This window comes from Polyodon spathula, chromosome 23 (genome assembly GCF_017654505.1).
Source record: "Polyodon spathula isolate WHYD16114869_AA chromosome 23, ASM1765450v1, whole genome shotgun sequence".
NCBI classification, from domain to species: Eukaryota; Metazoa; Chordata; class Actinopteri; order Acipenseriformes; family Polyodontidae; genus Polyodon; species Polyodon spathula.
In genome coordinates, this window is record NC_054556.1 from 27,314,018 (window position 1) to 27,327,958 (window position 13,941).

The following is a 13,941-nucleotide window of genomic DNA, read 5'->3' on the forward strand; positions in this document are numbered from 1 at the left end:
GCAGCGCCCTCCAAAACATCCACAAGGGCAGGGCAGCTTCCAGCCGGCCTGGCACTGGAACTGAATCAAGCGGCACCTCAAAGCGACGGGCTGAACCTGAGCTAGCAGGCTCAATCACTCCCATGGTGATTAATTACGGAAACAGAGCCTTGTTTGTTGACATTGGGCAATCTTGTTCAAATACTTCAGTTTCTTAATCCATCAGCAAACAAGCCATAAAGTTTCAAAGGACAATGCTTTACTTCCGATGACCTCACAGCTCTTGTACTCAGTAACGTTGCTTTAAAATAATACAACTAAGATCTGTAAACACAGATAAAAGAAACCTACCATAAAGAAGAGGTTCTTTCTTTACGGCTGAAAAAGAATATAAAACGATATTTTACTACTTCATTAACTGAAAACGTGCTTTAAAAAATAAAAAAACACATCCAGGTATAACAAAATCAAAAGCCTACTTATTACCAACTAAAATATATAAACATGTGCGCATATTTTATTTTATATATATATTTTTTGACATTGTGTGTGTGTGTGTATATATATATAGTATATATATATATATATATATATATATATATATATATATATATATATATATATATATATATACACACACCATAATGTCTATCTATCTATATCTATATCTATATCTATTATTTCTGCTTGCACAGCAATTGTTTGGAATTATTGTTGTTTTGAGTATGGACTTGGGTCTCTCTGTATAAACACTGCAATACGATAATCCTCTGTGTGTCTGGAGCAGGCTGGGGAGCTGCAGGAAGAACCAGGAGCTTGTGCACGAGCGAAGCGCTTCACCCAGCTGCTCTCCAGGGCCTGGGGCTGTAGAGCAGCAGTCTCTGACTGCAGACTGACCGTGCGAGGGGATGGTGTCCTCGGAGCAGGACGGTGTGGTGGTCTGGGTGCTGTAGCCGCTGGAGCAGTGCAGGGAGTCCCGGCTGCTGCGCTGCGCGTCCGAGTTCAAACCCTGCCCAAGAGCCAGGGCCAGCTGCTCCCGGGCCGTGTGCGGCTGAGTGGAAACACAGAACAGACGAGTCACAGCAGGAAGATGCAGGTAGGTCACTGAGACACGGACATTATTAATGAGTGCCCCACCCTGCGAACCCCCCCAACCTCGCCCCCCTTCAAATCATACCTATACAGAAATATACACTCTTCATACCTCTACTGAAATCATGCAGCTTCTGCACTTACCCTATTCACCAATTCAGCATATAGAGAAAACAGGCTACCACTGCCATCTAGTGGTCATTTCCAGCACTTGCCTCACACCACAATCAGGTTCATTCACCGTGTCCGATTTGAATAAGTTTTTAAACGCTTTGCCCTCCAGCAGAGGAATACTTATTTTTAATTTCTTATAATGCAGAGCCCAAATATCAGCATGATCCTAGTATGTAACGATAGGGTCCACACCCACTCTGCTGGTTCCCTCGCCCAGGTACCTTGCTTAAGGTGGAGGTAGTCATTGCTCGGGGCCGGTCTATGCCCTGTGTGTATGCGTTCTGCGGGGGGGGCATGGCAGTGCTGTTCTCATTGCCAGGGCAGGATGGTCCCAGCTTCTGCTGCAGGTTATTCATCAACAGCTGCTCCTGTTTTACAGAAAGCAAGCAATGGAAAATAAACGATTTACCCTGAAATCAGATTCCTTTACAGCGTGGCTCTGCCCTCACCCGGGTTTCAAAGCAGGATGGGAACAAGATACACAAAGCAGACACAATCAGGGAGACCCTGGACTAGCAGAGGGCAGATCAGGATGAGAAAGATCTATTCTGCAGGAGAGCACAGCGGCGTCAGGCTCTCCGCACAGACATGACAGAAGGCAATCCCAAAAAAGTCCCATTCCGTGCTTGGTATAATTATATATGCTGATTGCAGTGACCTAGAAATGCCACAGGGTGGCGCACACACCTACACAACAGTCAGCATGTCTGTGACGCCCCCATAACAGCAGCTAAATCCATGGGGTGGGGGTGGGGGGGCTCGAGAATGCAGGCTCCTCTGCACAGACAGCCCAGCCCCAGGTGTACTGCAGGGGCTCAGAAGTTTAATATCTGCAAAGCTGGAGGGAGTGGGGGTGGATGGTTTTACAAGAAAAGCAAGACTCCACAATGACCACGGAATGCATCCACGTTTATAAGCTGATCCTCAGATATTTCAAGAGCTGCTCATACTTCACTAGACACTGCATTGCAGTTTCAATCACTAGGAGCTTCACTGCTCATATCTGGAGTTTTAATTAGACTTACCCTAGGAGGTCACTAATTAAAACCATGATCACATTTAATTACCCTACAATTGTTTTTTTGTGATCTGTACTCAAATCGGTGTTGAGATCTCTCTGACTGGCAATCACCATCTTTGAGAAGGATTAAAGTGCTACTCAATGGGAGTGCTTTTACCTGCCACCTGGAACCACACTGAACACAAAGAGGCAGAAACAGACCACACACAGTGACGATGCAACACACATAGACATGCCGGGGTAAAAACGATAGGAAGAACATAAAACCCCACAAACATGAGCCTCCACAGACACACACACACACACACTGGGACAGGGAACAGGCCATGCAGTAGAGAGGTACCAAGGCGAGACTGTTGTGCTGTCGTGGTTATCACCTTGCAGAGTGCTGCAGAGCCAGGCTCAGCCACCGAGCCCGAGCCCAGTGAGGTAGGGGAGCTGCACTCACTAAGCGACCTGCAGGCTTCGGAGGCCCCAGAGGAGAGAGAGCTGGCTGACCGCTGCAGGTGTCAGGAGAGTATAGGGGGGGGGGGGGAGTTAAAAGAGGGGCGGTGGAATGGAGAAGATGAGAAATACGTTTGTAAACTTGGGCACTATTTTAAATTCTTAATGGTGATTAAAAATAAGCTTGAGTTGATGACTTTACAGCCCAACCTAATGTATCCATTATCCATTTACTATATATATATATATATATATATATATATATATATATATATATATATATACTATATATATATATATATATATATATATATATTTTTTTTTTTTTTTTTTTAAATTAGAAGTCTCCAGGAATCAAAATTCGAATTACGCGTTTCTGGAGGACTGCTTTGCAGCTGCAGAAATGTAAAAAAAAAAAGAGAGGTGAAATAGTTCAGGAGTCAGAGCTGTGGTGAAGGGAGCATGGAAGAAGGAGGAGAGGGGGGAAATGAAATGATTTTAATATTGAAAAACCTGAACAGGAAACTGAACGGATCCAGCCGACTACAGGGGAGCTGCGCAAAACAATAAGAATAAAACACACTTTTCAAACCTACAGCTTACACTGGAATGATTACTGAATTTACATATAAAACTACAGAATTCACTAGTAATTACAATGTAAGCTTGATTTATTCAGACAGTTACAAGCCACAGACACACACTGACTTTTACAAAGACAACAATTCCACTAGACAAGTATACAAGGAGATACAGGGAGAGACGCATGTGCTCAGCAGGGAGGTCGTGACCAGGAGCCTCGCTCACTCATGAGCTGTTTGTCACATGCACTGCAGCATCGACCCATTCAAAAATCATTGCAGATTTCAAGAGTGGATTTCTCACTTACAAATCAGCAGCAGAAATACAAGCAGACAGAAAACAATGAGAACAGCAGCTAACAGAGTGGCGACGGGGCGGGGCAGGGCTCGGCACTCCTTCATCCAAGGAACACTTCAGATTGAAAAGGTTTTGAAACCGCCTCCTCGACCGAGCCGCCCCCAGGGACCGTCCAGAACACACGTAGGAAAGTGAAGCGAGCGCAGATCAGCAGTCCTCAATATAGGAGGGAGAGAGAATCTCTCTCAGTCTGTCTGTCTACAGCGATAATCACCGGACTGTAAGGAAATATTCCGAGATCAAAATAAGAGTTACATCCACAACATGTAGAAATACTTGAGAGAAGGGCAGGGCTGTACCTGGCTGCCCCCGTCAGGGTTGCTGGTGGAGGAGGGGCGGAGGTGGATTCCCTCCAAGGAACTGGAGATGGAGTCCAAGGACGGAACGTGCCGGATTGAGGTATTCTGGTAGGTGCTGTGCAAGAAAAAAAGAATTCACTTGAGCTTAAGACCATTACCTACATTGGATACAAAGTCAAAACTGGTGGCCAAAATGCATGATCCTCTCTAACAAATCTTTGCACAGCAGCCAATGCGTTGTTCGGATGCAGTGTGCCTCCACCCTGCTGGCCACTAGGGGTCTCTCTCACCTGCTGATGCTGCCCTTGCGGGACATGGTGTTGCTAGGAGACGCGGGCGGGGTCTGGTAGGCGTAATTGTAGTCAGAACCTTTCAGATCCAGAATCACCTGAAGGGGGCGACAAACAGACCGTGAGATCAGAGGCTGGAACACTGGAGAAGCAAAGTTACAGAAACGACATTCCTGTTCTGTGAGGCGCGTGTAAAACAGACAGTTTTTTGTAACTGCAGATGACATTCAAGCATCACAAACATGAAACAAAGACTAGCAAAGCAATCGAAATGCACACCTCGCTCATAGCACAGAGTTGTCTGTAATCTGCAGTGTAAGAAAGCAAAGACTCTGTGTCAAAATGTCACTTTGCACGTCAAGCAATCAGCAATGTCAAAAGCATGCCGTCGGGCTCCAGGTGTTCAAAGTGGTTCATGCCTCTCCTGGGCGGGTCAGCTGGTGCACAATTAGGACCGGCACCTGTGAGCTGAGTATTGAGAATATGAATAGATTGGAGAACCAAGATCATTCAAGGGGGCTAGGAACTCCCAGACCAGCCTCAACCCAAGGGGATGCAGGGGATTGTCCAATCACATTCCAGTGAGGCTCTCGCCCCCACACAGGAATGCCAACAAAGACTTACGAGTCATTCAGATTCCCAGGGGACACGCCTGCAGGCACAGTGCTTCGGGGGGGGGGGGGGGGGGTTCAGGGCTGGAGAAACGAGAGCACAGAAGCCAAGGCAGGTCGTGTTCCATCTCCCCGGCCCTCCTCCTCGCACTCACCTGCTCGCTGGCCGGGGGCAGTTTGCTGGGGTCCATCGTCAGGATCGTCAGGTCCTCCAGGATAGTCTGCAGGTGGGTGACCTCTCCCAGCATGCCGATCTCCTCATCCTGAAAACAGAACAGTGACATGATCAATCGAAGCGTGTATATCTAGATCTGTCATGCCAGGAAGTTCTGACAACTGATTTCCAAGAAAGACCAGCACACACTGAATGTACTGAATCCTCCTTTTAGAAGTGCAGTATTGCTGCAGAGATGTACCGCTCTGGCTCTGCAGCAGACTGACTGACTCACCAGCACTGGTTTGAGCATGGAGACGAAGGAGCAGAATCTCCCTCGCTCCTCGATGAGCGCCCGGCACACGGCCCGCTTCTCCGTTTCCTCCAGCAGCATGTACTTGTCATTGACATCCTGCAGAGCGCCTTCCAGCTGCATTCGTGCATCGTCCTTCCCTGGAGCGAGAGAGGGGCAAAGCATACAGTCAAACAGGGGGAGCACAGCCATGACACAGCCAGGACTCAAACCTGAGAGAGAGGAGCAGAGCACACAGTCAAACAGGGGAGCACAGCCATGATACAACCAGGTTTCAAACCCAGCAATGGAGAGAACAGGAAGAGGGGAGTAAAAACAGAACTAACATTTCAATTCAATGGCCAAAAGAGGCTGTTTAATCTGCTTCCTGCAAAGGGCCAACACAGCAGTGTGCAGACTCAACCACCAGGTGGCAGCAGCAGCTCAGTCTTCATCCCATCCCTGTTTTTAAGGTTCACTGTGAATGCCACCCCCCAGAAATGCAGCATGGAGCCTGGCTTGGTTCTCGTTAGGACCTTGCAGAGAGGTCTGGGGGTTTACTGCAGTGCAGAGCAGGCTGTGTGTGGGGGCTTCACCTCACAGGACAGCTGGGAACAGCTGCTCAACTCATCTCTTGATTCACAGCCACGCATTGGCCCAGAAACGACCGACCACTTTACAAAAAAAAGCGACCGCATGCCTTCTTGCAGAAACTCTGCTCCATGCACTTTGCTCAGTCACTCTGCTCTGTTTTAGGAGAGCTATCCCTCAGCAAGCACTTGAATGTACACAGATTATTAATTGAAAGCTTGGCTGATAGTGCTCTGACTGTTCAGATAATGCAGAGAATCTATTTGAGTGGGGTGTGAATACTGGACATTTTTTTTTTTTTTTTAGCAGCAGGACTAAAAATAAAAAGCACAAGTTTTGCTATATTCATGTGTTTCTTTGAGTTAGTACAACCTGACCAATAACAGCCAGTACTGTGCACACAGTCTGTGCAGCTCCCTCCAAACCCAGCCAGGTTGCAGGCTGCACAGACTCGGCACAGCAGAAACCACTTTACACCATACTGCCAAAACAAGTAAAAACAGAAGAGTCTTTGACTTACAAAGTATGTCAGGGCTGGGCGAAAGAGGAGAGATTGTGGAAGAGTCCTGGCACCGCATGTCTTAACAGCTGCACAGCACAGCTCTCTCCCAGACGGCAACCAGACGCCTTCCACAAAGGCACGGACTCTGTGTCCACCTTGACCAATAACTCAAACATCTGGGTGGGAGAGCATGCGAGTGTATATTTATAGCACCAATCAAATAGGGAATTAATTTGACGGATATACGCTGTGAGCTAAGCAGCTTTATCTTCACTCAACTCGTTTGCCAGTTCGTGACACGCTGCTCGTGGGCGGTTCCAGACGGTGTTTAAGCTGCTATCCATTCCTGAAAAAGGGCTACAGCTCTTCATTGTTCCTCTAAATAACCTACATTGCTTCCTAGGGATTCAGTGTGAAATAAACCTAACTCGTTCTTCAAACATAAATGCTCCACCTATCTACAGTATGGATGACAAAATCGTTTTTAGGCCAGTTGCCAATGTAACTGGTGGCCTGACCTCAAACATTAACCAAAAGATGAAAGACCAGCCGTTCCCCTGAACGCGAAAACTTCAGTGAAACCAAAAGGTCAGGAAGTTAAACGTGTTTTTCTAAAGCGTAACTCAGGCAGTGGATCAATACACAGGTCACCCAAGCAAAGCCAACCATCTCCGCTGATCTCCGTCTGAAAAGAGCTGGTGGAAAATTAGCAATTAAACAGAAAAGAAAAACACAGGAAATGAGCCCATCGCTGAAGGTCAAAGCTTGCAAAACCCCTGAAGAGAAAGAACTGCACCCAGTCCTGCCCTCCCGACTCTCCCCATTCATCTTGCTGCCTCATAGCTCAAGCCTGCGAGTGACGGACTGCTCTGGGAACTCATTTAAAAGAAGGAATGTAGCTCCAGGCTTCCAGCACGTGTGAGGCTGGGTCTAGAGAGCTGCTGCTCCACACACTGACTCGAGTGCAGGTGCCCCGGATCGAAACGAGAAGGATGAGGTTAGAGAAAGCAGCTGCCCACATTCCTGTGAACAAACGGCAGGGAAGGAAACGAGACTCCCATTGCACAGCAGCTTGATCCATTCCTGCTTTCACTATGAGTTTAATAAGACACACCGCGGTGGCTAATCAAGCACGCAGTAAAACCTGGACTGGATGAAGCTGCTGTGCAACAGGAGTCTTTTATCCATCCCCAAACCTGCCCTGAAGGGGCTCAAACAATCACAGCAGCAGGGAGGGCACCAGTCTTTCTCTCAAACATTCACAGCAGCAGGGAGGGCACCAGTCTTTCTCTCAAACATTCACAGCAGCAGGGAGGGCACCAGTCTTTCTACTCAAACATTCACAGCAGCAGGGAGGGCACCAGTCTTTCTCTCAAACATTCACAGCAGCAGGGAGGGCACCAGTCTTTCTCTCAAACATTCACAGCAGCAGGGAGGGCACCAGTCTTTCTCTCAAACATTCACAGCAGCAGGGAGGGCACCAGTCTTTCTCTCAAACATTCACAGCAGCAGGGAGGGCACCAGTCTTTCTACTCAAACATTCACAGCAGCAGGGAGGGCACCAGTCTTTCTACTCAAACATTCACAGCAGCAGGGAGGGCACCAGTCTTTCTCTCAAACATTCACAGCAGCAGGGAGGGCACCAGTCTTTCTCTCTAACATTCACAGCAGCAGGGAGGGCACCAGTCTTTCTCTCTAACATTCACAGCAGCAGGGAGGGCACCAGTCTTTCTACTCAAACATTCACAGCAGCAGGGAGGGCACCAGTCTTTCTCTCTAACATTCACAGCAGCAGGGAGGGCACCAGTCTTTCTCTCTAACATTCACAGCAGCAGGGAGGGCACCAGTCTTTCTCTCAAACATTCACAGCAGCAGGGAGGGCACCAGTCTTTCTCTTAACATTCACAGCAGCAGGGAGGGCACCAGTCTTTCTCTCAAACATTCACAGCAGCAGGGAGGGCACCAGTCTTTCTCTCAAACATTCACAGCAGCAGGGAGGGCACCAGTCTTTCTCTCAAACATACACAGCAGCAGGGAGGGCACCAGTCTTTCTCTCAAACATTCACAGCAGCCTGCAGCTAAACAGCACCTCCTGCCCCCAACACTCCCTCAAGTCTCAGCTCAACATCCCTCCTCCTTAAAAAGAGAGCCACCTGGAGGGCAGAGAGGGAGAGAGCAAAGGGCACATAATGAATAACATTCTAGCATTTATTAAGCCAAGCAGGAGAAATGACGATTTAATCCACTTGAAGAGGTTTGTTTATTGGAATACAGCAAGCCAAGTGCAGCCATGTGGAAAGATTTCACATATCACATGACAGGACTACAGCACCGGGCTGAACAGGGGGAGCTTTCTTCAGCCGCTGATTTCTGTCAACACTCACACTTGGGAGGCTGCAGGGTATTTGCTCTCGTGTTCCAGCGAGGCTCTAGCGGAGAGCTAACCGTGTGTTTTTATTTGACACAATGTGCCAGCAGTCCGAACTAAGAAGCAGCCACTGAACTCCTCTCGTGGAAAACGTGACCCGCCACACAGAGCCTCATCTGGGAAGGTGTTGGCTTATCGCTGGACCTGCTAGGTGCTCTGAAGTGAAACTTGTGTCTGCTTAAGGCAACCTCTCATGGCTGGAGAAGGGTCACAGTGAAGGAAACTGGCGATGCTTTTAATGAACCCTTTCATGCATGCGGACAGATTAAAAACACAAACACTCTTCTAGCTCTTCTGTGGGGACATGTGGAAGACGCAAATGCAGGCCAGTCTCATATGAGGATGCCATATTCTCGTCATATAAAGCAATGGAAGCAAATGTCAATATTTCAAGCATTTTTTAAATAACTTCCTACCATTTTGTTGCGCTTTTTCTTCTAGAAATAATTAGTTTTTGACTTGAACAAAAAACCCTTAGAACTCAAAAGCCCAATGAAGTCACATGATCCAGGCAGTGTGCACACTCCTTTAAAACTGAATTAGCAACAACCAGCGCTGTGATTATCCTGGAGAACAAAAACAAAAAAAAAAATAGAAAAATGAAATGCTACATTTAAAATATACATCTACATATTGTACAATTACACGTACTTTGAACACATATCTTAAAATAACAAAGTCGTCCAACAACATGCAATGAGCTTGAACACCGAGAGACCCTGCCGTGACTGAGGAGCATGAAGTCTGACCCGATTCCCCGCTCCCTTCTCTTACAAGGTGTTAGCCGCTCCACATGTATGCAACAGCAAAGTTCAAGCTGTGTGTCCAGAGTCACAGCAGCGGTGTGTCTGCACACTTCACAGGGCAGGGAGGGGCAGTGAGCAGGGTCCAGAGGGGAGAGGGGTTCATGCCGAGTAAATGAACCACACTAGCAGTCTGCTTAGCAGTAAAGCTAGTTACAACACAGGGTGCAGTTAACACAGACCAAGCAGAACAGAGGTGGACTGTGGGACACTGCACTGTGGAGCGCTAGAAGATTATAAAAAGGTAGAGCATTCAAATATCTCTGTGCGTTTTACACAAGCTCATAGTAACTCAATTCCAGCTCCTCTTCTCTTCTTCCACGAATCTCAAAGTATTTCCCCGTCTTGAACCAGAGTACCTGGGACGGTGCATGAGATAAAAACCTGAACGTATCAGCGACTTCATTTCAAAATGTCACTGAAGATCAGCTGCTGTTTAGATCAACTGAATAAAAAAATACAAAACACTACACTGAACTCTCCCCCAGACAAAACTGCAGCACACAGCAGAAAAACTGCCTGACAACGTATTTCTTTTCCGATGCGAGAAACCAAAACTAAAAAGGGCTGCAGAAGTAGAAGGAGATGCTCAGCGACAGACAGGGAGATTCATCAACACATCCCAGCCTGAAGCACAGCCAGCTGAGCCAGTTCTACTAGCTCAAGATTCCACCCCCCTGCCCTCCTCCCACAGCCACAGTGTCGGGTTTCATACTGAAACGTGCTGTCCGACTCCAGGCTTTACATCAGAACGCTTCACGCAACGAGAAAGAGCAAACTTCTTACAGCTTACACTGGCTAACCTCCCCACTCCCGAGACAGTGGCATCCTGAACTTAAACCACCTGTCACAATGAAACGCCTAACACTGCACAACAAGAACTTGAAAACGATCTGCCTGACCTGGGAACATGCAAACCCTCTCTTGCAACTAGAGTCCTTACAGCAACTGGCAAGAGAAAACCCAGACATGCTGTACAGTAGCTGCTCTGTGTTTAAAAGAAACCCCAGCTTTCACATTGTTCATTTACACCTGAAAATTAGCTGCTGGACTTAAGGAATTTTATTAAATACAGTGCAATCATCTGTTTCATAAACACCAGCCAGTCTCATTAATTCAGTGGCTAGAGTGACTTGAATTCCATGGGCTGGGATCTACGGTATAGTAATTCATGGGTTTCGAGGAGAGGAGAGGGGAGGGGAGGGAGATGCTTTTCTGAAATACTAGCTTTGGAGGATCGACCAAGCTGCAAATAGAGATGTAGCTGCAGCTGGAGTTCAAACACACACAGGATGAATAAACACTGAGACACACACACACACAGTACCTCTTCCCACCGCATGCCACTTCTAACACAGCATGCAACCCTTTGTGAAAACCTTTCTGCAACAGACACTAAACTAAAAGCAAAACACTGGGAAGGAATCCCTTGAAATCGCCGTCATATTCGAGAGCCAGCTGCATTTAATGTCCCACCCCAGTGTTTCAGAGTCAGCGCTTGAGGGCACAGCTGGTCACCGACAAGGGGAAATTCCTCCACTCAGCAACTGTGCAAAGCATTCCAAGCACCTGGGGCTGCCAAGCTTGCCTTTTTCTTTAAATATCAGCAGCAAGCGAGCGAGTAAGCCATTTAAGTGTGGCCGGTTTTCAGCAACTGCAGGCTTTCCTTTCATCCAATGCATGCACAAGCTAATTCGTGAATTAAAAACGCACGGGCCTGCGTCAATGCATTCATCAACATGCATCCCCACCACCTCCAGTTCACACATTGATTTCTCTGGTCAGCCACGTGATGCTACAGGAAGGATCAATGCCATGCCTCACTGTTTTGCACACCTATACACAGGGAAGAAGGGGAGTGTAGTGCAGCACTACAATCACTGCACACGGGACAAGTGCAGTGATACAGAGGAACTGCAGGAGGATGAATACAGTAGCCTACACCAAAGCATGCTTTCATCATCTCTCACTGAACAAACAGCACTGCAACAGACACATATACAAGGCAAGTTACAACAGAAAACGACATCACTATAAATAACTACAGGTGCCATCAGGCATGACTTCTTCACTTAGCAAGAAGGTTTAGGAAGAGTTTCTGTCATGTACCGTTGCTGCCCTTATACAGTTATATTCTCAGCACTGTCATGGCTATACAATAACAAGTCACTGCCTGCCTTCATCGCTACTCCACACTGCACTGCTGTTAGAAAAGCCACTTCTGTGAGCAATGCTGTACTTTTACAGACACGCAGAGACCTTCTACAGTACAGTGCACATTACCTCACAGTACGGCTCTCCCTGCAGATCGCTTAAAGAAATGGATATAAAAGCCTGTCACACTGGGCATCTGCACGGCTAAAAACCCAGGCCGGCTGCTTTCCAGGGCCGAGGAGACTGGTTGACAGCTTGTCCACGTGTTGTTCTGCAGTTTATTATGCTCCAAACGTCCTTAACACATGCTATCTGGCATCTGTTTCTCTCTGTCTCTCTCCCTCTCTGAAGGGCTTGCAGTGAATGTTAGAAATGTACAGCCCATCCCTCAGCCCCTCTCTCTCTGAGACTGGAGCTCCACACAGCATCCTGTGAGCAGCTACCCCACCCCTTCTTAGAGACTCTCAAAGCATGAAACAAACAGCTTCCCATAAATTCATTACAGGGGCTGAGATTGGAAGACAGGCGCGGTCCGGACATTCTTCCACAGGCTCTTCCACATGCTGTGGGATCCTTTCTCCACTGTCCTACATTCACACCTTCTTCCCAGAATCACAAGCAGAACCCAGAGTCAGGCAAGTTGCAAACACGCGATCCATTCTCATGAGAAAGGAAGCTCTGCTACTGGAAAAGCACAAGGTCAACCCACAAGAACACAGTCCTGGGTAATTATAACGAATAGCCCGTTATCTGCCATTTCAGTAATGCTGAAGTGAGCTTTTGTTTTCTAAAAGTACTGCTCTAGTTCTAAAGCTAGACTCGCCTTGCAGCAGAAGTCAGACAGCTTCACACATTTCCACGGTCACAAAAAGCTGTCTAGACACTGCTACATCTAAACCCATGAAAACAGAGAAGCGTTATTCATCTCGTTTGTAGATACAGTACCCTTGTGGTTGAAACTAAAATATCATGAAGCAATTCAGTTTGGTTATTCTGGCTTCAGCTCGGTCTCCATACAGTATGTGAACACCTGGGCTAAACTTCAACTGCAGTAGCCAGATCTGCACATATTAGGAAAGAAAGAAGATAAAGGAGAAAGAAACAGAAACAAACTCTTATTTAAATACCATCCTCAATTAACTGCTCTAAATACTGCCACAGAATTCTACGGCACAGCTTTTACTGTACAAGGTGACGTGGCAGACAAGAGAGAGAAAGAAGGGGAGGCAGAGATTGAGGGGGAGGGACAGGCAGAGAGTGAGGAGGGGGGACAGGCAGAGAGTGAGGAGGGGGACAGGCAGAGAGTGAGGAGGGGGGACAGGCAGAGAGTGAGGAGGGGGGACAGGCAGAGAGTGAGGAGGGGGGACAGGCAGAGAGTGAGGAGGGGGGACAGGCAGAGAGTGAGGAGGGGGGACAGGCAGAGAGTGAGGAGGGGGGACAGGCAGAGAGTGAGGAGGGGGGACAGGCAGAGAGTGAGGAGGGGGGACAGGCAGAGAGTGAGGAGGGGGGACAGGCAGAGAGTGAGGAGGGGGGACAGGCACAGAGTGAGGAGGGGGGACAGGCACAGAGTGAGGAGGGGGACAGGCAGAGAGTGAGGAGGGGGACAGGCAGAGAGTGAGGGGGAGGGACAGGGCTGCTAAATCAATTATCCAGGTCTGCTCAATTGCATAAACGAAGTCGGCCAGAGGCTCCTTTAGTGGAAAACATCAACTGCATGCATTAAAAGCCTCTGCAGCTTGCCGATTTATTTGACTGTGCATTTCAAGGCCATCGCGTTTCTGCTCCTCTGGGGGTTTCATTCATGTCCTTCATTACACAGAAGCGACGGGCTGACGAGCTTCACTGAGACACACGACGTCCCTCTGCTCTGCCGTAAACGAGCCACTGGAGGATCCACACTTTCTCTTTCTTTCGCATTCCCATACACCAGTGCTGTCCTGTTCCGTTTACAATATTCTTTGCTTTCTCTTTCTTTCGCATTCCCCATACACCAGTTCTGTCCTGTTCCGTTTACAATATTCTTTGCTTTCTCTTTCTTTTGCATTCCCCATACACCAGTTCTGTCCTGTTCCGTTTACAATATTCTTTGCTTTCTTTCTTTCGCATTCCCCATACACCAGTGCTGTCCTGTTCCGTTTACAATATTCTTTGATCGACTTCATACATTG

General features: G+C 47.7%; 1 protein-coding gene across 1 annotated transcript in view; it reads right to left on the reverse strand.

Annotated features, from left to right (window-relative positions):
- Window positions 1-13,941, reverse strand: part of mtss1 (MTSS I-BAR domain containing 1) — a 28,217-nt gene that overhangs the window by 3,262 nt on the left and 11,014 nt on the right. The window contains exons 4-12 of the mRNA XM_041224577.1: window positions 8,478-8,541; window positions 5,299-5,456; window positions 5,005-5,112; window positions 4,239-4,336; window positions 3,949-4,063; window positions 2,644-2,766; window positions 1,467-1,613; window positions 877-1,030; window positions 331-357 (exon numbers count right to left, since the gene is read on the reverse strand). Coding sequence (XP_041080511.1) covers window positions 331-357; window positions 877-1,030; window positions 1,467-1,613; window positions 2,644-2,766; window positions 3,949-4,063; window positions 4,239-4,336; window positions 5,005-5,112; window positions 5,299-5,456; window positions 8,478-8,541 — 994 coding nt within the window. The remainder of the gene's footprint in view (window positions 1-330; window positions 358-876; window positions 1,031-1,466; window positions 1,614-2,643; window positions 2,767-3,948; window positions 4,064-4,238; window positions 4,337-5,004; window positions 5,113-5,298; window positions 5,457-8,477; window positions 8,542-13,941) is intronic.